This window comes from Diospyros lotus, chromosome 11, assembly GCF_014633365.1.
Source record: "Diospyros lotus cultivar Yz01 chromosome 11, ASM1463336v1, whole genome shotgun sequence".
NCBI classification, from domain to species: Eukaryota; Viridiplantae; Streptophyta; class Magnoliopsida; order Ericales; family Ebenaceae; genus Diospyros; species Diospyros lotus.
In genome coordinates, this window is record NC_068348.1 from 7345422 (window position 1) to 7368457 (window position 23036).

General features: G+C 38.7%; 1 protein-coding gene across 5 annotated transcripts in view; it reads left to right on the top strand.

Moving 5' to 3' along the window:
• Positions 1 to 1605: 1605 nt before the first annotated feature.
• LOC127813043 (mediator of RNA polymerase II transcription subunit 10b-like) overlaps positions 1606 to 23036 on the top strand; it is a 36312-nt gene continuing 14881 nt past the window's right edge. For all 5 annotated transcript variants that reach the window (XR_008026043.1, XM_052353740.1, XM_052353736.1 and 2 more), the window contains exons 1-5: positions 1606 to 1977; positions 2067 to 2147; positions 2259 to 2361; positions 3076 to 3165; positions 3638 to 3733. Coding sequence is in view for 4 of the 5 variants with exons in the window: in XM_052353740.1 (XP_052209700.1) it covers positions 1709 to 1977; positions 2067 to 2147; positions 2259 to 2361; positions 3076 to 3165; positions 3638 to 3709 (615 nt within the window). In the remaining variant the exon portion in view is untranslated. The remainder of the gene's footprint in view (positions 1978 to 2066; positions 2148 to 2258; positions 2362 to 3075; positions 3166 to 3637; positions 3734 to 23036) is intronic.

Below are 23036 nucleotides of genomic sequence, written 5' to 3' on the forward strand. Positions count from 1 at the left end.
TCGCCCTGCGTAAGGTCGAAGGCCCAACTTGCGATTTACCTATCTTAACGTAATCGAGAGCACGAGTACCAAGGGTCGCGTAAGAACGATCATTCAAGACAAACATGTAGTTAACAATATATCTACTTTAGGTAAATATTAGAATATGTAAATATTCATGTATATTCCGTTACAAATAATAAATACACAGTACAACAAAGTTAACCGAAGATCAGTATAAAAGAATTACACGGTAAAATGCTAGTAGGCTTGCAATTGCATGCATGCATGCCTTTGGATAACACCAAATTGTATTAGCTTAAAGTTTCTTGGCCTGTAGTAAATTTTTTTATAATAAATGTTAGCAAAAAATAAAAAATGTGAGCATGATAAACTCAATCAAATATAAAAGGCCCAATTTGGGGTATAAAATCCAAATCTAAGTTTATAATCCAATAGTATGTTAATAAAGATGTGCAAATTCTCGTCCATATATATACATACACATATCCCCTCTTGTTCAACAGTTCACGTGAAAAGACAAAGGCTAAAAAAAAAAGAATAGAAAAAAATAAATATATAAAAAATTATTATATTATCCAAGTCGGATAATATAACGTTTGTCTGATGTGAGTAAAATTAGAGGGGATATGGGTCCCGCCCTCATTCCCTACACACCCCTACATGCCCGGCTTTCACACACCCATTGCATGCCTGCGTCAGACAAATTCGACTCGAGCAACATAATAAATCTCTAAACATATAACCTATATATTATTTTCTCTCAATACTCTTTTTCTTTTACTTTTACTTTTAAATATTGTGTGTACATTTTTAAGCCAAAAATAGAAAGAAATAAAAGAAAAAAAAATAATTAGTGAAAAGTTACTCTTAATTAAAAAAAATAAAAATACAGTGCATTAATGCCTGGTGATGAAGCGTCTATGGTGTCGAAACAACAAATGATCGAAGTGCGGAGGCGACGACGAAACAGCGAGTGGCAAAGTAGTTGGAGGCAAACGCTAACGAAGGCGTTGATGGCAGTGGGGGTAGCAAACGGCAATGGAGGTGGCAGTGGATGCGCAAGTGAACAACGATGGAAACGTCGATAATAGCTACAATAGAGGCGAACATTGACTAGAAACGTTGATGATGATAGAGGTAATGACAATAGAGGCTGCGGTGACTGCGTTAGAAGTGATTGGCAACGACTACAACAGTGAACAGAAAGAGGATACAGACACTAACAAGAACAATGCGAAAAGGAGAGAGGAAAATAAAAAAGGGTTTATGGGGGTTTGGGTTGTGACAAGTGTCAGGTTCTAATTAATAATTATTGCATAATCAACATGTAATTTTGAATTTTTGTCACATCAGTGTTATAGTACCACCACATCATCTATTCCAATAAGGGAATGGTTGAAAAATCTTAAATGTGATTATATTATAAAATATTTTAAATTTCAGTAATCATAAAGTAAAAAATTAAAATTATGTAATTAAAATAGAAAAGACATCAAAATTGAGTGATTTTGGTGTGATTTACCTAACTTTTTACTACAATAATAAATACGGGTCCTGTCTGCTGGGCAACTACACGAATATAAATTGGGTCCACGGCGAGCCGGTCTCGTTATTCCAAGTTCCGAACAATTTATTCTATTTCACCGCAGAGTGGCGGGTGTTGTGAGAGAACAGCGATTCCATCAATCGGCGGGATAACAATCTAATGAATCCTCTGCAGAACACGGCTGCGGTTGCGGCGGCGGCGGCAGCGGCAGCTGGTGGCGGCGGGAGTGGCGGTAACGGGATAGTTATTCCTCAAAACAGTGATACCTCCACCGTCACCGAAATCGGCACCGCGGCCGAAGACGATCCGAAGCAAAACCTGAACCAAGTGATCAACTCCATACAGAAAACGCTTGGATTAATCCACCAGCTCTACCTCACCGTCTCTTCCTTCAATGTCGCCTCCCAACTTCCCCTCCTCCAGCGCTTGTAAACCCTAGCTTTTATCCCCAATTCTGATCCTTTCTTTTGTCCAATTCGTTCGATCTGTATTTGAGGCTGTTATTTCTTGTTTTCAGAAATTCACTTGTGTCTGAGCTGGACAACATGACTAAATTGGCGGAGAAATGCAACATCCAGGTGCCGATGCAGGTCCTCAAGTAGGTTTTCGTTTTTTTTTTCAAGAATTATTCTTTGTTACTCGATTTAGTTATTTATTTTTAGTTTTAGTACTTCTGATTGCTCATGATGGATAACTGTGAGGTGTGTAGTTTAATTGATGATGGGAAGAATCCCGATGAATACACTAAGGATGTATTGAATGACTGTATTGCCAAAAACCAGATCACCAAAGGCAAAACCGATGCCTTCAAGGTAAGCTTTTTCTCTCCTACTCTGCTTGCAACACAAATTCTCTTGATGGCATTATTGTTGTATTCAAAAATGATTTGTCTAAGCTCAACTGTTTGTGAGTTTTAGTTTGTTGGGTATAACCGTATAAGTGGTCACTGTTTGATTAAACGTTTGTTAGACTCACCGGTTTATTTCTCTAAAACAAATGGATGCTTTTGAACGTAAACTGCAAAAGATTCTTGAACGTACCTGTAACTTTGTCAAAACTGAATCCAAAAGGATATGAGGTCATTCTGAACTACTCTTGTTAGTCTTCTAGGAAAGTCACTGGCCTCTTGATCAATTATTTCACAGGTATCAAGTCCTTGATCCCATTTAATATACATAAACCATACCTTTTTCTTTTTCAGTTAAACACATCGTATATTTTTATAGAACATGGAGTTTTATCTTCCTCTACCACTCTTTCCATCTGGCTTCAGCATAAGAAATCTTTCAATGATTTGTGCCAGAAAATGTAGTCTCAAGTACTATGTTTTATGCCCTATAGTTTTCCTCTTGTTAGTTTTTACTAAATTTAAATGTCATGGCTTAAATTTTGACATCAGTGACAGGTTTACCTGAAATATTTTTAATTTATGTATTTTTATGCGACGTAATTAAGAAGACTGTTAATTTTTCACACATGCTTTTAGCCTTGACCAGACTCTGACAATCCTATTTATGCTGTTATAGGGTCTACGGAGGAATCTTCTTGAGGAACTTGAACAGGCATTTCCAGATGAAGTAGAGTCCTACAGGGAGATAAGAGCTGCTTCCGCAGCTGTAAGTTACTCTTAATGGATAACTTTTATGTTTGTAAGAAATGTCACGCGTTCTTTCCGCATCCATTTATTTGTAATTATAGCTGAGCTCATTTCAAGGAATATGAAGAACTCATAATTGTTTAATTTTTGGTAAAGAACTGGTTGCATGTGAGATATTGACAGAAAGCATGTTGCAAATATTTTTCAGTCTATGAGATGGCAAACTAACAATTTGAAACTTAAAATAAATTTTGTATGAAGAAGAATACCAGGTAGCTAGTTTATGTTAAAATACTCCAGAATTATCTTAACTGCAGCCTCGAATTGTCTTACTAGTGCTGCAGTTTACTATAATTTCAGCTCACTTGCATATATAAAACTTTTCCTGCAACTGAGGGATATTTTCTCGGGTCATGTTTGTCATTTTCTTGGTCTTGTTATTCCTTTCAAGCGTTCTGTTACAAGCTTTAAGGTCCTAACACCTAATGCAGGAACTGAAGCGGCTTGCACAAGCACAGAGCATCTTACCCAATGGAGATGTGAAAGTCAAACCCGAGCTTTGAGAGCCTATGTTGTCAATGAATCAGGTTACCTCAGTCCCAGTAATATGCATAAACATACATATATATATGTTCAATGTTGTATCAAAGGTTGTTGAAACAGTATATTTGCATTTTCATAAACAGTTCCCAAATTATTATCCTATTTGTCTGATGCAAATTGTTTATATCCCTTCTGTAAATCCTGATTGAAAAAAAGTTTTAGGTAAAGATGATAAATGTGATCAAAGAGAGAGAGAGAGAGACCCAATGAGCTACTGCACAATAGATCTCGGTGGTAATTCCCATTGTATCAATGCCTGAATATCCTCCTTTACCTGTTGTGTTGACCCCACTTCCATGAGAAACACTATCTCTACTTCATGCTGTACTGGCATTGCCACAAGAGATGGTGCTAGTGCTTCTCTCAGGCTAGAATCGAGTTTACTTCTGGCATCTTTCACTCGGTTTCCTCCCTTGCATCACTTCTTGTTCATTTATCCTAGCAACTTTCTTTTGCCTCTGCTCCTGCAAGTTGATCCCATTGAGATGAAAAGATGTTGTTTAGATTTGAAAAGAGAAGTTGCATGCTTATGTGATGAGCTTTAATTTTATGGATTTAAGAAATAAAGACTACAAAGGTGAAAGTTGAAATATATAGCTTTTGAGCCATAAAGTATGCTAATGAATTTGTAAAATATATTTCCTACCTCAAATATGAAGCTAAACAAGGTATTAGTGTCATAGCCTAGGCAACCACCTTCAAAAGGTTGCTGCCTAGCCCGGACCTCATGCTCAAGATCCCCTCTAGCACACGCCAATGTGCCGGGTTTCCCTGTCCACTGTAGTACCCCTAGAGGTTGCTCTGATACCATACTGTCACCCAAGGTACATAGTCTTGTACAATCCACTCGTCTCTGTATGAGTACACACACTTCCGTGCTATGTTGTGCTCTTCTCATCCCTCTTAGCACAAGACGTGGTCTTGTTTGCTAGATAGGAAAGGTCCTTATTATCCTCCACAATTGAGCTGGACCTAATCGGCTCTCCTTCCGGGTGAGCTAATCCCCAGAGCACGACCTCAGATGGAAGTGCTGAAGGGAATGCTCCAATCCCTGTTAGGTCATAGGATTGCACGCACGACTCCCATATCCTAGCTTGCTGCTCCATAGTACAGATAAAATTCCTATAATAGAACTAGAGATTCATATTGTCCATCATGACCTCTACGAGCTGCCTTCACACCTATTCATATTTTCTCACAACTAATACCTGTTTCTCAGGGAGGCCCCACAGATCCTTGTGGATGGTAGATCGAAATACCTAATTCACTCGGCACAAGAAACTTATTATACCTTTGTTCTTGTGCTGGCTTCCCCCCCTCATATAGAACAATTCTTGCTCCCAATGGTACCAAAGTAAGTCCACTATTGAGGTGGTCACGAAATTTGGGTTTGACATATTGATACTTGATCCCTCGGGATCCATGTGGGGTGTCTTACGATTTGCATACAAAGCCATGAGTCAGTTCAATAACTAAAAAAATCGCTCCCCCCATCCAACAACCCAAATTTGAGAAACACACATCCTGTTACTTGCTTATTCCGAAAACACATTTCCAGCATATGCCTATACTAGGGAACATATACCACTCATGGTTACGACTTAAATTCTTAGAATACGATTCCCGATTAAAACTCACGTCTAACTATGGGACCCAACCCTAACTCTACCTTATATTACTATGTGTATAGAGACTCATCATGATCTCGCTCTGATACCTAACTGTGAGCAACCACTCCGAGAGATCTCACTATCCTAGGAATCCGAGAGGAAGTCCCAGAAAGGATAGAGAAGATACAAACTCTAATAAATATATTCCCAAACTCTCTTGACTTTAACACAACGTAAGCAAACTACACAAATTCTTTTAGTAATAAAATTAGGACCCAACCACCCATAATACATGAAAGGAGCGGCGAGGACCAGTCTCACAAAACATGACAGCTTCTCCTCTGCACCTAAAAGTAATAGCTTCCAATGATCTTTTCGGTCAGGACTGCTTTGTACGCAAGTCTACCCAATGAGGATCAAGCACCACTGGGCTCGCCCTCGACCTTCACTTTCCCCCTACCTAGAATGATGCAAAAGCAAGTATGAGCCACAAGACTAGTAAGTATAATTTAAAATAAACGGGAAATAATAGGAATTGAGGCAAGTGACGGAATTACCCATGTACATAAAATACACCCATGCTATGCTTCACAATGAATACCTGCAATTAAGCCATTAATCATAATGTGGATCGAAATCCTTCCTCGCGTCAAACTTGCGTCTATTGAGCTTTTGACCCAAAGCTCCCTCGCGTCAAGCTTTTACCTACCGAGCTTATGGGTATACCCTGCGGATATTGTTCGTCGTGCACATTAATCACCATGCAACACTTAAGCAGTTCAAAGCATATATAAATTCATGCATGACCATATGAGATACACATTAGCATGCTCATGGATGCACGTTCCCAACATATAGCCTCATTTATGATCTATCGTAGCATTAAATTCCTAAATATATGTATTACAACCCTTGTATTAAGTTGAACCCAATATTAAAGAGGCATCATTCCTTTAGAAATATAGGGTGAATCGAACCCCATTTAGGCTTTTGGATGAAATTCATTAAGTGTTCAAGGGCGACAACAAAGTTACACATAGAAGAGTAGGCTAGGTCAATTTACCCGAAAATAGGAGTTTCAACCACAAAATCCCATAGATGAAAGGAACAAATCTGCTTAATGGAAAGGAGGTGGTAGGAATTTGCATCCAAAAGGAAAAGAGGAATAAGAATTACCTTGAATGTTTCTTTATCTTTCACCGTTTCACGTCTTGCTTAATTGGAGCTATGGGGCAAGAAAGGTAAGTCTCTGCAGTTGAGTTACGGTTGGGCTGAACATAAGGAAGAAGAAGAAGATAATGAACAGAGTTGTTGAAATAGAGAAAGAAAAGGCAATTGCTAAAAACTGTCACTATTGCTCCTTTTCTTTCCAGAAATTGCTGCCTATATATTATACGTAATATACCCCTATTATATGGATAGCCTATTGATAGATGGGTGTGGGATGCGAATCTTCTATTCAACTATGGTAGGTTTATTTGGGAAATTGAACGTCAAGCCAATGAGTGGGACCCGAGCATTCCACCATACGACGCAATGGGAATCAAGGTGTTTTCCACTGCATTATTGCCTGGGGCTGTTAAGTGGGGTTTGAAGCCTGTGGAAGGGACGCTGGGGAGAGCCCACTCTAACAAGGGAAGTAATGGAGACCAGACCTTCTTGGCCGATGAAGCCACATCGCTAGTTGTGGGGATGAAGCGAGTGCTACCTAGTGTGAAGCGCTAAGTGGACTTCGGAGATGGTAGATAATAGGAATCCCACCAAATTGTGTGTGTAAATTGGTGTAGTTGGCGGGGTGGTGTTGTGGCATAGGGGGTTAATCTAACTAGTGTGATGTATCAGTATATGTTGAAAACTGGAACAAATAATGAGAACAAATCTGGATTGGAAGAACTCGGAAGTACAAACCTACTTCCGTCTTACTCTTTGATTATACCATAAGATGTTTAAATAGACTAAAGTTCCTAAAATCTAGGAAATTTAAAATACAAACAAACTTATTTAAAATACAAATACAACAACATATCTAATAAAAGCTTCCTAAACTTTAGAGATAGATAAGATCTTATCTCCTCCTAGATTTTAGAGTGATTGGAGGAATAATCGATATTATCATATTTCAACACTCTCCCTCAAGCTGATGAATGAATATCTATCATTCCAAGTTTGCATATTAGATCTTCAAATCTCTTGGCTGTTAAGCTTTTTGTGAATACATCAGCTACCTGTTCTTCAGATGAAACATGAGGGATATAGATTAAATCTGCATCCAATTTTTCTTTAATAAAGTGTCAGTCTATCTCAATATGTTTTGTCCTGTCATGTTGAACAGGATTGTGTGCAATGTTTATAGCGGATTTGTTATCACAAGATAACTCAATTGCTCCCTTAGTTTTTATCTTCAAATCATCTAGGATAATCTTGAGCCATAACAATTCACATATTCCTAGGGCCATAGCCCTAAACTCTGATTCTGCACTTGATCTAGCCACGATACTCTGTTTCTTACTTCTCCAAGATACTAGATTCCCACCTAGGAATACACAATATCCTGTGGTCGATCTTTTGTCAGTGATAGATCCAGCATAATCTGCATCAGTAAAGACTTTCACATCAATTTTCCTTCCTCTTTTAAACAATAGACCTCTACCTGGATTAGTCTTGAGATAGTTAAGTATCCTCCTTACAGCTTGCATGTGCTCCTCAGTTGGATTATGCATAAATTGGCTTACGAGACTGACAGCAAAGGTAATATCTAGTCTAGTATGAGAAAGATATATTAATCTGCCTACTAACCTTTGATATCTACCTTTGTCAATTGGTTGACTCTCAGGATTCTGCCATAGTTTTCCATTAGGCTCCACCGGGACACTAGAACCCTTACCTCCAGTAAGTCCTGTTTCAGCAAGTAGATCCAAAATATATTTACGTTGAGATAGGAAGATACCATCTTTAGAATAGGCTACTTCAATGCCCAAAAAATATTTGAGAATACCAAGCTCCTTGATTTCAAATTCTTGAGCCAGATTCCTTTTTAGCAGTATTTGTTCCTCCTCCTCATCCCCTGTCACAATTATGTCATCCACATATACTAGTAAGGCTGTAATTTTTCCTTCTTTTGAGTGCTTCATGAAGAGTGTATGGTCACCCCGGCTTTGACTATATCCCATAGTTTTCATGGCTTTAGAAAACCTCCCAAACCAAGCCTTTGGAGATTGTTTGAGTCCATATAGAGCTTTCTTGAGTCTGCATATTTTTCCCTTTTCTTTTTCTTGAAACCCTGGAGGCATCTCCATGTATACTTCTTCTTCTAAGTCTCCACGAAGAAAGGCATTCTTAACATCAAATTGTTGTAATGTCCATCCAAAACATGTTGCCAAAGAAATCAGAATTCTTACTGTTGCCATCTTAGCTACTGGAGCGAATGTTTCAAAATAGTCTATGCCATAGGATTGAGTGTATCATTTGGCTACTAACTTGGCCTTGTACCTGTCCAATGTTCCATCAGCCTTGTATTTTACATTAAAAACCCATTTGCAGCCTACCGGTAAAATCCCTCTCGGTTGTGACACAATTTCCCAAGTCTGAGTTTTATTTAAGGCTCTCATCTCTTCCATCATGGCTTGCTTCCAATTCTGATCTCTTAGGGTCTTTTCTACTGAGTTAGGAATGACAATTGAATCCAAAGATGCTAGGAACCCTATGTGGTTTTGAGACAGCCGGTGGTAGGACAAAAAATTGGTTAGAGGATGTTTGGTACAGCTTCAAACACCCTTCCTAACAGCAATAGGAAGATCTAAATCATCAAAGCTTGGGTTAGAAAGGTTAGAGCAATCTGAAATAGGGAGTTGGGAGTCTGAAACAGGAAGCTGGGATTCATTTTCTGGAATAAAAGATCGTATAAATTCCTTACCTTGACTAGGATCAGATGGTGGCACTTGCTGTGGTTCCAGAATAGGCTGTCTTCTTCTGAAAACATAGGGAGAACCCTTAAATCGGCTTGGAAGCTGCTGGCTGGATTTTTGGCCTGATAGCTGCTGAAGTTGCTGGCTGGAATTCTGAGGAGAGAGAGAACTAGAAGAGGGAGATGGAGAACTGGTAGGTAGTTGAAAAATATCCCCAACCGCTGCCTGGTCACCATCTAAATGCTCCCCCTGATGACCAGTCGGATGAGAAGAGAAAAAAGGTTGGGTTTCAACAAATGTAACATCCTTTGAGATAAAAAATTTCTTGGTTGTTGGATGATAACATTTGTATCCTTTTTGGGTAGGAGAATAGCCTAGGAACACACACTTTAGGGCCCTTGGATCAAGTTTGTCTCTATTTTGCTTGGGAATATGGACAAAGGAGACACACCCAAAGACCTTTAGTGGAGGAGGAGAATGCTGACGTAGATCTGGATAATGATTAGATAGAAGCTAAAATGGTGTTTGATGGTTTAAGGTTTTTGAGGGTACACGATTTATTAGGTAGGCTGCTATAAGAGTGGCTTTACCCTAGAAATTTTTAGGCACATGATGATGATGGAGAAGACTTCGTGCTGCAACATTAAGTAAGTGTCTCATATTCCGTCTTGCCACTCCATTTTGTTGTGGAGTGTGGACACAAGAAGATTCATGAATGATTCTTTCTTGTTGAAAAAATTGATGCAAATGATTCTTAACATAATCCTTTGCATTATCAGTCCGAAATTTTTGGATTGAACACTTGAATTGAGTGGAAATTAACTTACAGAAATATGGAAAAATGTTGCTAACAGCAGCCTTTTCTTTCAATAGGAAAACCCAAGTCATTCGAGTATAATCATTAACAAATGAAATAAACTACCAAGCCCCCGAACAATTTGGTATTTTAGAGGGCCCCCAAAGATCGGAATGAATCAAAGAGAAAGGTGTAGATGATCTCTTATTACTAGGGGGATAGGACACTCTATGATGCTTAGAAACTGCACACACATCACACTGAAATTCACTAAGGTCTAAGGACTGAAACAAAGAAGGAAACATTGTTTTTAGAAGAGGGAATGGTGGGTGACCAAGTCTGTAATGTTGCAGTCAAATATGAGCAGTGTGGTTAGACGAAAACTGAGAGAATGCAGCAGTCTCAAAGACTTGATTTCCAACCGAAGGTTCCTCTCCTTTTCTTTCTAGAAAATACAGCCCATGCTATACCCTAGCTGCACCAATCATCTTCCCGGTCTTCAGGGCCTGAAATTCACACATATTAGCAGAGAAAGTGGCATAGTAGTTTAGGTCATTAGTAAGCCTATGAATAGACACAAGGTTGGTAGATAGATTTGGCACATGTAGAACTTTTTGAAGGGTAATCTTGGGACTGAGGATGAATGTTCCTTGACCTTTGATGGGTACTGAAGTCTCATTAGCAATGGTAATCTGTTTAGAGGTTACAATAGGCTCATAAGTGTCAAAAATCAATGGATTAAGAGTCATATGATCAGTAGCTCCTGAATCTAGGATCCAAATGTCATTCTTATCAGATTTAAAGGCATTAAGAGAGGCTGAATGTAAACAATTACCTTGCTGGGCGAAAACACAGTTTCCATTGTTGATAGTCCTAAGAAAAGCCTTAAGTTTGTTAATTTCCTCACCATCAAGTTGTGCAAGATCAGTACTTGAATTTGATTCTGTCTTACTGGTTGCTTCTCCTTCCTCGTGCTATTCTTTGGTAGATATGTAAGCCTGTTTTTGTGCTGCCATATGTTTGAAACCTCCCATCTTCTTTAACACAGCCTCCTTGCCATGAAGTTTGAAGCAATTATCTCGAGTATGCCTAGGCTTGTTGCAGAAACTACACCATAGTCCCTCACGATTCTTTGCTTCCGGTTTACCCGCTCTGAACTGCGTCCCATCCTTTCTTGCTGTCACCATGGCCGATCCTTCGGTTCCATTATCATTCAACATGACTCCCCTTCGGTTTTCTTCACTCCTTACCATAGCAAAGACTTCATTCAGGGATGGTAGCTTCTCCCTTCCAAAGATTTGAATCCTAACTTGATCAAATTCAGCATTTAATCCAGCTAGGAATTCCACAATCCTATCTCTCTCAATGATTCTGCTGAGTGTGGCAGCATCATCACTGCATATCATCTTGATTTCTTGATATTGATTTAGCTCTAACCAAAGGCCATTCATCTTGTTAAAGTACTCAGTAACAGTTAGAGATCCTTGTTTAGTACTATTAGTCTTTGTTTTGATATCAAATATAACCGAAGCATCCTGTACCTTGGAGCAAGTCTGCCTAATGGTGTCCCAAATAGCCTTGGCCGAATCTAAAAACATATAGTTTTTACTAACCTCAGGTTGCATGGCATTCCATAGCCATAACATGATAAGGGAGTCCTCGATATCCCATGTAGGGAAGGCTGGATCAGTAGACTTTGGTGGCGAGGCAGTGAAATGTCCTAGCTTCCCCCGTCCTTTTAGAAAGGTTCGAACGAGTTGCGCCCATTGGAGGTAATTCTTGCCATCCAATTTGTAGGATAAATGCATGCCCGACAGTTCTCTACTGCCCGAACTAGGGAAGGTTCCTCCACTTCCATTTGTTCCAGTAGTCAGATCTGGTTCTGACTCTCCAGTAGCTAAGCCAGGATTAATATCTGAGATTCCCGACATCCTTAGTACCAAGAAAACCAAGAGAGAGCAATGAAGGCCTAGGGAAGGAAATAAAGACCGAGAGGCAATAGTGCAATGAAGGCACGATGAGATTCTATGAGCAGAATGAAGGCTCTGATACCATGTTGAAAACTGGAACAAATAATGAGAACAAATTTGGATTGGAAGAACTCGGAAGTGCAAACCTACTTCCGTCTTACTCTTTGATTATACCATAAGATGTTTAAATAGACTAAAGTTCCTAAAATCTAGGAAATTTAAAATACAAACAAACTTATTTAAAATACAAATACAACAACATATCTAATAAAAAACTTTCTAAACTTTAGAGATAGATAAGATCTTATCTCCTCCTAGATTTTAGAGTGATTGGAGGAATAATCGATATTATCATATTTCAACAGTATAAGTAGTAGTGGGCTACCAAAATGTAAATTTTAAAGTTGTGTGAAATATACTATGGTTGCTTTTAAGTTTAGTAGATTTGTGCTGTTATACTTCGGTAAAACTTGATTAATAAAAGAGGGTAGTTGTGGTGTGCAGATGGCGCCAGTAACGCGTTAAGCAACTCCGTGCATCGGGCACTTCTCATATGGGAAGTGTTTCCTGAAGGCCCTCGACAGAAGTACTATGACACTCTTAGGAGGTTCAGAGTCGTCATGTAAGAAGAGAGCCAGTCAATGACCGACAAGTGGATATTGAAGCAGCCAGTTGGCTGAAGGCATTTATGGATTTGTGACCCCTGGTGTTTAAGGGACAACTTGAGGTTGACCTGAGTGTAGCTGATTACTGGATGGACGACGTCCAACAATTACTGTTATATATGGATTACCCTAGAGATCATTGGGTAAGGTGTGCCACCTTTGTATTGGTTGAACATGCCAGAGTATGGTGGCGGTTGGCACTTGAAATGCTACGGGAGTAGAACGCTCAATTGATTGTCGTGGGGGAACAAGTACCACCGATCAGCTAGGAGCAGTTTAAGGAAGCCTTTAACGAGAAGTACTACTCACACGACTGACAACTACAAAGGAAACATGATTTTATGAAACTAAAGCAAGCAGTTCACTTAATTGTGTCCCAATATGAGGATGAATTTAAAAGCTGCTAAAGTACATTCCAACGTACATGCTGACAAAGGTCGATAAGATAGAATGGTTCATTCAGGGATTGCGACCCGAGGTGCGTCGGGGAATGAGCTATGTGGAGGCTAGTTCGTTCCGAGAGGTGGTGGCCAAATTTGTGAACATTAAGAAAAAGCTGATGAATTACGGGGAAATCACTTGGGGTAAAGGAATTGCCAAGTGAGGGTCACAAGAAGATCGTGTCAAAGCCGGGATATCGGTTCAGCTGTCCAGAGGCAAATAAATTCAAGAAGGAGTTGAAAGCATGCCCCTATTGTCACCAACCTCACCAATGGAATCTTTCGTGCAATGCTGCCAGAGCCGTGAAGGGTTGCCATTACTGTGGTGTGAGGTGGGACATCTTATAAGAAATTGCCCAAGGAGAATGGAAATGATTGAGGCCAAATCTACTTCGTCGATCGAGGAAAGCCAGAGGAGACCATTGGTGTATTTTAATTGCAACTCGCTAGGGCATATTGCTTCCTAGTGCCCACAACATAGGAGGGCTGAGCAGGTGAAGCCAATTGGAGAAAAGGTACCAGTGGCGGCCGGAAGAGTGTTTAACTTGACAAAGGTTGACGCGGCGGTGGACTTGCGAGTAATTGAAGGTATGCTCCTTATCCAAGATACCTGTATGCATGCACTGGTAGACTCAGGAGCTACACACTTTTTTACATCATATGCTGCAGTAGGTTGTGCGAATCTAAGTACTAAAGAGTTGTGTGTGCCTATGAGCGTACAAACTCTGATGGGGACTTGGTCTTATTCACGCCAGGTAATGCCAAAGTGCCCGATTACGATAGAAGAAACTATATTCCCGGTAGATTTGAATTTATTGGAAATTCGGGACTTCGATATCATATTGGGCATGGACTTTTTGTTCCAGTATTAAGCTCAATTAGACTGTGGGAAACGTATGGCTAAGTTGATAGAGCCTGACGGTCAAGCTGTGAAGTTTGTGGGAGCTCAAGTAGGGCGACCTTTAAAGATTATATTTGCTTTGGGAGCTAAGAAATGTTTAAATAGGGGAGCTCTGGGATATGCGGTGCAAGTGGTGATAAGCCATAGAAGAGGGTAGAGGCTGTGAAAGTTGTAAAAGAATACTCGGATGTATTTCCAGAGGATTTACTGGGTTTGCCTCTAGATAGAGAAATCAAGTTTACCATTGATTTGATCCCCGAAGCTCAATCAAACCCTATATCTATTCCGCCCTACAGAATGGCCCAAGTTGAGCTGTAGAAGCTCAAAATACAGTTACAAGACTTGCTAGACAAAGGTTTTATTTACCCTAGTGTGTTGCCTTGGGGTGCCCCAATGTTATTTGTGCGCAACAAGGATGGAAGTTTAAGGATGTGTATTGATTATTATGCTATAAACAAGGTGACCATTAAGAATATGTATTCATTACCCATGATAGATGATTTGTTTGACCAATTGCAAGGGGTCCAAATATTCTCTAAGATTTAACTTGTGGTCAGGGTATTACCAATTGGAGATAAAAGAGGAGGATGTTCCTAAGACTACGTTTCAGTCATGGTACGGTCACTATGAGTAGCTGGTGATGCTGTTTGGTTTGAATAATGCGCCAGTGGCGTTTATGGATTTGATGAACTGGATGTTTCGACCATACTTGGACAAATTTATCATTGTATTTATTGATGATATAGATATATTGATATACTCTCCGAGCGAGGAAGCACATCGGGAATATTTGAGAATAACCCTATCCACACTAAAGGACCATAAGTTGTATGTGAAATTTAGTAAGTGACTTCTGGGCGAAGGAAGTTGCCTTTTTGGGGCATATAATCTTTGGGCAAGGCATATTAGTGGGCCCTGTGAAGGTAAAGACAGTAAAAGAATGGTCGCAATCCACTATTGTTCTTGAAGTAAGAAGTTTTCTTAGATTAGTAGGATATTATCACAAGTTCATCAAGAAATTTTCAAGCATTGCTGCTCCACTGACTCAATTAACTTGGAAATGAGTCAAGTTTGTTGGGGATGAATGTTGTGAAAAAAGCTTTTAGGAACTTAAGCTCAGACTAACAACCCTATCGATTCTGGAGATACCTCAAGGTTCCGGAGGATACTAGGTATACACATATGCCTTATGAATAGGATTAGGATGCGTGCTGATGCAACACGAGATGGTAATTGCATACGGGTCTTGACAACTACGCCCTCATGAAAAGAATTACCCAGTGCATGATTTGGAATTAGCAGTTGTGGTACATGCCCTGAAATTGTGACGACACTATTTATATGGAGAGAAATTTGTTATATATGTGGATTAACAGTGTAACACTCGAGATTTTTAGATTCAAATATGATGTAATACTCGAGAATTTTAGATTTAGATATTTGAGAAAATAAGATATTTCAAAGGATTATGAAAGTCTTGAGATAAAAGCTCAGTTTTAGGCCAGGGACAAAATCGTAAATATTGGAGTACGGGTAAAGTGTAATTTATCAAAACTTTTGGGGTATTAACATAATTTATCCTTTCTCTAGGGGCTAAAATGTAATTAAAAATGGGTATGGGGACCAAGTTACAAGGGGTTTAAGTGCAATTACTCGGAAAGTTCGGGTCAAGGTATAGTTCTTGGAACTTCGCGACTGGGTCATTAGGGTAATGAACTAAGCCAACTAAACATTTGAGAGTCATGATTAGGGATCTCAAATAACAATCCACTTTAGCTTTGGATCATTTTAAAGTTCAAATCACATTCCATTCCACCTTTGGATCGTTTTGAAGTTTAAGTCTTTGCTTTTGCTTAACCTCCCAAGTTTACTTAGCCTCCAAGTTTGAGACATGTGGCAACCATTCATTGGCCACTTGGAGATAGGATTTAAAGTCTCACGATGACTTTAGAGATAAGGATAACGCCTCATGATGATTTTAGAGATAAAGATGAAGCCTTATGATGATTTTATGGATAAGATTTGATTTGGGTAAGATTTAATTGGATAAGATTTGATTTGGTAAATATTTGATCGGATAAGATTTGGTTCGAATAATATTTGATTTGGATAAGATTTGATTGACCACTTGAAGAGAAAGATAAGACTTTATGATAACCCTCTGAGGTGGTGACACGTGATTGGCCAGAAAAGTTTATAGATAGGCCATGAGTGGATTTGAACTAAAGTATTCCAATTTAGTTTAGCTTTTGATTTCAAATTAATGACACTAAATACTCTTATTCCTTCCATTTACTCCTCCAACTTTCTTCCTTGTTACAACCTAGACAACAAGGTGTGAGGGTTTTGTTAAGAGAAAAGCATTAATATCTATTTTCCTTCTAGCCAAATTTGAAGGTAAGTATAATATAAACTATCTACATGTTTTAACTCATGGAAATCATGTTTATGTGGTCTCTTATGTTATATTTTTTAAGCAAGTTTCATGTTTTCAAGCAAGTTACGGGACCAGAGTTTAATAGCGCTATAGGTTCTTACCCTGACAAGTTGGTAGATCCTATCGTGTCTCCTCATGTTCATGTTGCAAGTTCATGTTATGCCAAGTTTTAAAACACATTTGTAGTTCTTTTGTAGTTACTGAGATTTGCGTAATCTCACCCCTTATGTTTTCTCCTCAAGTGAATAGAAATGAGGAGATTGGAGCATGGATGTGGCGTGTGGTGATTTCAAGAATTTAAGTTTTAGTTTTATTTCTATAGATGTTTAATAGATAAACCTATTTAACTTTTCCTTTCTTTTTGTTGAAACAAAGTTCTCCAGTGTTAAACTCTTGGTTTTTTTAATATTAATATCATAAAGCATGTTTTGGAATTATATATAAGTAAAAGAAACTCTTGATTCTCGTTACTAAGTTACGACTGACATAACAAATGTGGTGGCTAATGCCTTGAGTTGAAAGAAAATGGGCCAAGTAGTAGCTTTGACAACACAAAAACTCGTGTTGAAAGAATTTGAGAGGTTAAGCCTCTAGTTGGTTGCTACGCCATCTAGTTCTAATGCTCATATGGCAGCACTCTTCGTCCGATCATTACCAGTTGAACCCAGTGTATGGCAAATGTCAGAAGCACCACGCTGGATTGTGTCTCATGGGAACCGACACATGCTATAGTTGTGGGGAAATGGGTCATGTGGCCAGATTCTGTCCCAAGGGTCAGCTAAAGAAACAACAACAGTAACCTTATCAACAGAAGCCAGGAAATCCCCCTAAGGGTGAAGCTAGGGTGAAACAGGAGGATCAGGATCGCAACGTGCTGGCAGGTAACATTCTTATCTCCAGAATACTTGCTTATACTTTGATTGATTTTGGTTCCACACATTCTTTTATATCCCCTAAGTTCGTGAGTAAACCCAATGCACATAAGGAACATGCAAGTACTCCTTTAGAAGTAGCTATTCCCTCAGGAGGTGTATTAAGTACGACTTATGTAGTAAATACAGTTGAGGTGGAGATTGATAGAAAGTTTTTAGAAATGAACTCATATGTCCTAGATATTTAAGAATTTGATGTGATTTTGGGAATGAATTAGCTCACCAATCACCACGCGACCATTTTGTGTTTCGAAAGGGAAGTAGTTTGTAAGTGTCCTGAAGGAGTAGAACTTCACCTTTCAGTAGTCGAGACAAAACTCCTTTCCCGCGTCATTTCAGCGTTAAAGGCTAAAAAACTCTTGTGGTCAAAAGGTTGTATTGGATTCTTAATGTCAGTAGTGGCTAAGAGAGGAAAAGAATTAACAGTGAACGATGTTAAGATAGTGAAGGAATTTTCAAAAGTTTTCTCGGACAATTTAGAGGAAATGCCACCAGAACGGGAAGTAGAGTTCATTATTGACCTAGTTTCTCGTTCTGCACCAATTTCTAAAGCTCCTTATAGGATGTCACCAAAGGAGTTACACAAGTTGAAAACTCAGTTAGAGGAACTATTGAGGAAAGGGTTCATTTGACCTATTGTATCTCTATGGGGAGCACCGGTATTGTTTGTCAAGAAGAAAAACTAAACAATAAGGATGTGCATCGATTATTGGGAAGTGAACAAAATCACTATTAAGAACAAGTATTCTCTTCCCAAGATCGAGAACTTGTTTGATTAGTTACGGGGTGCACGAGTATTTTCAAAGATTGATCTAATGTCAGGATATCACCAGTTAAGAGTCAGATCTAGTGACATCTTGAAAACAACTTTCAGAACTCGGTATGGTCATTATGAGTTTTTAGTCATGCCCTTTGACTTAACTAATGCGCTTGGAGTTTTTATGGACTTAATGAATCGAGTTTTCTATGAGTACTTGGATCAGTTTGTCATTGTCTTTATTGATGATATCTTAGTGTACTCACGAAGTGAAGAAGAGCACGGAAAACATTTAAGGGTGGTTTTAGGGAAAAGAAGCGATTTGCGAAGTTCAAGAACTGCGAATTTTGGTTGGAGCGAGTGGTATTCCTTGGGCATGTAATAACAACTCAAGGAATAGAAGTGGAACCTAGCAAAGTAGAAGCAATGCTAAATTGGTCACAACCAACTTATGTAAGTGAGGTTTGCAGCTTTTTAGGTTTAACTGGATATTACAGGAGGTTCATCGAAGGGTTCTCCAAATTGGCAGGGCCTTTGACTCAGTTGACTCGCAAAGGTACTAAGTTTGAATAGACGGAGAAATGTAAGGCTAGTTTCGAAGAATTAAAGAAGAGGTTGGTCAATGCACCAGTATTAACTATCCCTGAAGGATCGAAATGTTTTGTTATCTACAGTGATGCGTCCAAACAAGGAATTGGGTGTGTATTGATGTAGAGAGGTAAGGTAGTTGCTTACGCATCAAAGCAATTGAAGCTTTATGAGCAAAACTATCCTACACATGATCTAGAACTTGCAGCAGTAGTACATGCATTAAAGATCTGGAGGCACTATTTGTATGGGGGTAAATGTGATATATATACCAACCATCAGAGTCTCATTGTACATCTTCACACAAAAGGAGTTGAATATGAGGCAAAGGAAATGATTGGAATTGGTAAAGGATTATGGCTGTGAAATCCACTACCACCCAGGCAAAACAAATGTTGTGGCTGACGCTTTGAGTAGAAATAAAATAGGCCAAGTAGCAGCTTTGACAACACAAAAACTCTTGTTGAAAGAATTTGAGAGGCTATGTGACACCCCTAACTTAGTAACGAGAATCAAGACTTCCTTTAACTTATTTATAATTCCAAAACATGCCTTATAATATTAATATATAAAAACAAGAGTTTTAACACTGGAGAACCTTGTTTCAATAGAAAGAAATGAAAAACTTAAATAGGCTTATTTATTAGACATCCATAGAAAATAAAACTGAAACTTAAATTCTTGAAATTACCATATGCCACGTCCATGCTCTAATCTCCTCGTTTATATTCACTTGAGGGGGGAAACATAAGGGGTGAGATTACGCAAATCTCAATAAGTATAAAAGAATTACAAATGTGTTTTAAAATATGGCATAACATGAACTTGCAAGATGAACATGAGGAGACACGATAGGATCTACCAACTTGTCGGGGTAAGAACCTATGTGCATAGCGCTATTAAACTCCGGTCCTGTAACTTGCTTGAAAACATGAAACTTATTTGAAAAACATGACATGAGGGACCATATAAACTTAATTTCCATGAGTTAAACATGTAGATAGTTTATGTTGTACTTACCTTTAAACTTGGTTGGTAGAAAAATAGATCTTAATGTTTTTCTCTTAACAAAACCCTCACACCTTGTTGTCTAGATTATAGCAAGGAAGAAAGTTGAAGCAGTAAATGGAAGGAATAAGAGTATTTATAGCCATGGATTTGAATTCAAAAGCTAAACTAAATTGGAATACTTCAGTTTAAATCCACCCATGACCTTTTTATAAGTTTTTTTGGCCAATCACATATCGCCACCTCAGGGGGTCATCATGAAGCCTTATCCTTATCTTCAAGTGGCCAATCAAATCCTATCCGATCAAATCTTACCCAAATCAAATGTTATCCAATCAAATTTATCCATAAAATCATCAGGATGTTTCATCCTTATCTTTAAAGTCATCATAAGGCTTTATCCTTATCTCTAAAGTCATCATGAGGCTTTAAATCCTATCCCCAAGTGGCTAATGAATGCTTGCCACATGTTCCAAACTTGGAAGCTAAGTAAATTTGGGAGGTTAAGCAAAAACAAAGACTTGGACTTCAAAATGATCTAAAGGTGGAATAAAATGTGATTTGAACTTCAAAATGATCCAAAGCTAAAGCGGATTGTTATTTGAAATCCGTAATCATGACTCCCAAATGGTTTAATTGGCTTAGCTCATTATCCTAATGATCTAGTTGCAAAGTTTCAAGAACTACACTTTGGTCCGAACTTTCTGGGTAATTGCATTTAGACCCCTTGCATCTTGGTCCCTGGGTCAATTTTTAATTGCATTTTAGCCCATCGAACAAAGGATAAATTATGCTAATACCTCGAAGGTTTTGATAAATTACACTTTTACTCGTACTCTTATATTTATGATTTTGTCTTTGGCCCAAAATTGAGCTTTTATCTTAAGACTTTCTTAATCCTTTGAAATATCTTATTTCCGCAAGTATCTAAATCTAAAATTCTCGAGTATTACATCATATTTGAGTTTAAAAATCTCGGATGTTTCAATCTATACTTCTAAAGAATTTTCGTCCTCGAAAATTTACCTTCTCGTCATTAAACAGCTGGGGATATTTGGATCACATCTCGTCCTCGCGCTCCTAAGTTGTTTCTTTGACTGAATGATGTTTCCATAATACTTTGACCAACGGTATCTCTTTATTGCGAAGTTTCTATACTTTTTGAGTTATAATACATGTTGGTGCCTCTTCATACGTTAGGTCCTGTTGGATATTCAATGGTTGACGTTTTATTACGTGGGCTAGGTTAGGGACATACTTTTTGAGCATCAATACGTGAAAAACATCATGTATTGCTGAAAGTTCGGGTGGTAAGGCTAGCTGATAAGCAACGTTCCTAACCTGCTTTAGGATCTCAAACGGGCCTATAAACTGAGGTCTAAGCTTTCCTTTTTTCCCAAATTATAAGACTCCTTTTTTGGGTGTAACTTTTAGGAATACCTTATCATTGATGGCAAACTCCAAATCCTCTCTCCTTTTATCAGCATAGCTTTTCTATCTATCTTTAGTCTGCTTCATACTATCCTTGATCTTTTCAATGGCTTGTATAGTTTGTTCCACAGTTTCTGGACCCAAAATCTTCTGCTCACCAATTTTATTCTGATGAATAGGTGATCTGCACTTCTTTCCATACAACGCCTCATAGGGTGCCATGCCAATAGATGCATGGTGACTGTTGTTGTATACGAATTTAATTAATGGTAGATGTTTCTCCTAATGTCCACCAAACTCTAGGGCACAGATACGAAACATATCCTCTAAAGTTTGTATTGTCCTTTTAGATTGTCCATCTGTCTAAGGATGAAAAGCTGTACTAAAATTCAATTTGGTTCCCATGACTCTATGTAAGCTCTTCCAAAAGTTTGATGTGAACCTCGAGTCCTTTTTCGATGCAATGGAAACTAGAACACTGTGTAGCCTTACTATTTTCTTAACATACAGTCGTGCAAATTAATCCATTGTAGATGTCATCCGAACAGGTAAGAAATGAACTGATTTGGTAAGTCGATCCACGATCACCCAAATAGCCTCGTGTCCCATTGATGATTTTGGAAAACTTACAACCAAATCCATCGTCACATATTCCCATTTCTACTCTGGAACCTCCAACGATTGCAGCAACCCTGACGGTCACTAATGCTCGGCTTTCACTTGCTGACATATCAAACACTTCTTGGCAAATTTAGCTATGTCCTCCTTCATATTCCTCCACCAAAACACTACCTTTAAGTCACGATATATCTTTGTACTTCCAAGGTGTACATAATAAGGAGTGGAGTGGGCTTTTTCCAGAATTTCTTGCTTTAGTTCCTCAAAATTTGGTACACACAGGCACCCTTGGTAGTAGAGCGTGTTATCGTCGGCTATTGTGAAGTCCTTTCGCTTCTCTATGTCAATCTCAGCTTTGATATACTCAAAAGATTGGTCTTTCTTTTGATGACTTTTAATCCGATCTCGGAGGGCCGATTGGACGGAGAGTGCTTCCATACGAGCATTAGAACTGGATGGCGTAGCAACCGTCTTGAGGCTTAACCTCTCAAATTCTTTTAACAAGAGTTTTTGTGTTGTCAAAGCTGTTACTTGGCCCATTTTCTTTCTACTCAAGGCATCAGCCACCACATTTGTTTTACCTGGGTGGTAGTGGATTTCATAGTCATAATCCTTTACCAATTCTAGCCATCTCCTTTGCCTCATATTCAACTCCTTTTGTGTGAAGATGTACAATGAGACTCTTATGGTCGGTATAGATATCACATTTACCCCCATACAGATAGTGCCTCTAGATCTTTAATGCATGTACTACTGCTGCAAGTTCTAGGTCATGTGTAGGGTAGTTTTGCTCATAAGGCTTTAATTGCCTTAATGCATAACCAACTACCTTACCTCTTTGCATCAATACACACCCAATTCCTCGTTTGGACGCATCACTATAGATAACAAAACCTTTCGATCCTTCAGGGATAGTTAATACTGATGCATTGACCAACCTCTTCTTTAATTCTTCGAAACTAGCCTCACATTTATTTGTCCATTCAAATTTAGTACCTTTGCGAGTCAGCTGCGTCAAAGGACCTACCAGTTTGGAGAACCCTTCGATAAACCTCTTGTAATATCCAGCTATACCTAAAAAGCTGCGAACCTTACTTACATAAGTTGGTTTTGACCAATTTAGCACTGCCTTTACTTTGCTAGGTTTCATTTCTATTCCTTGAGTTGTTACTACATGCTTAAGGAATACTACTCGCTCTAACCAAAATTCGTAGTTCTTGAACTTTGCA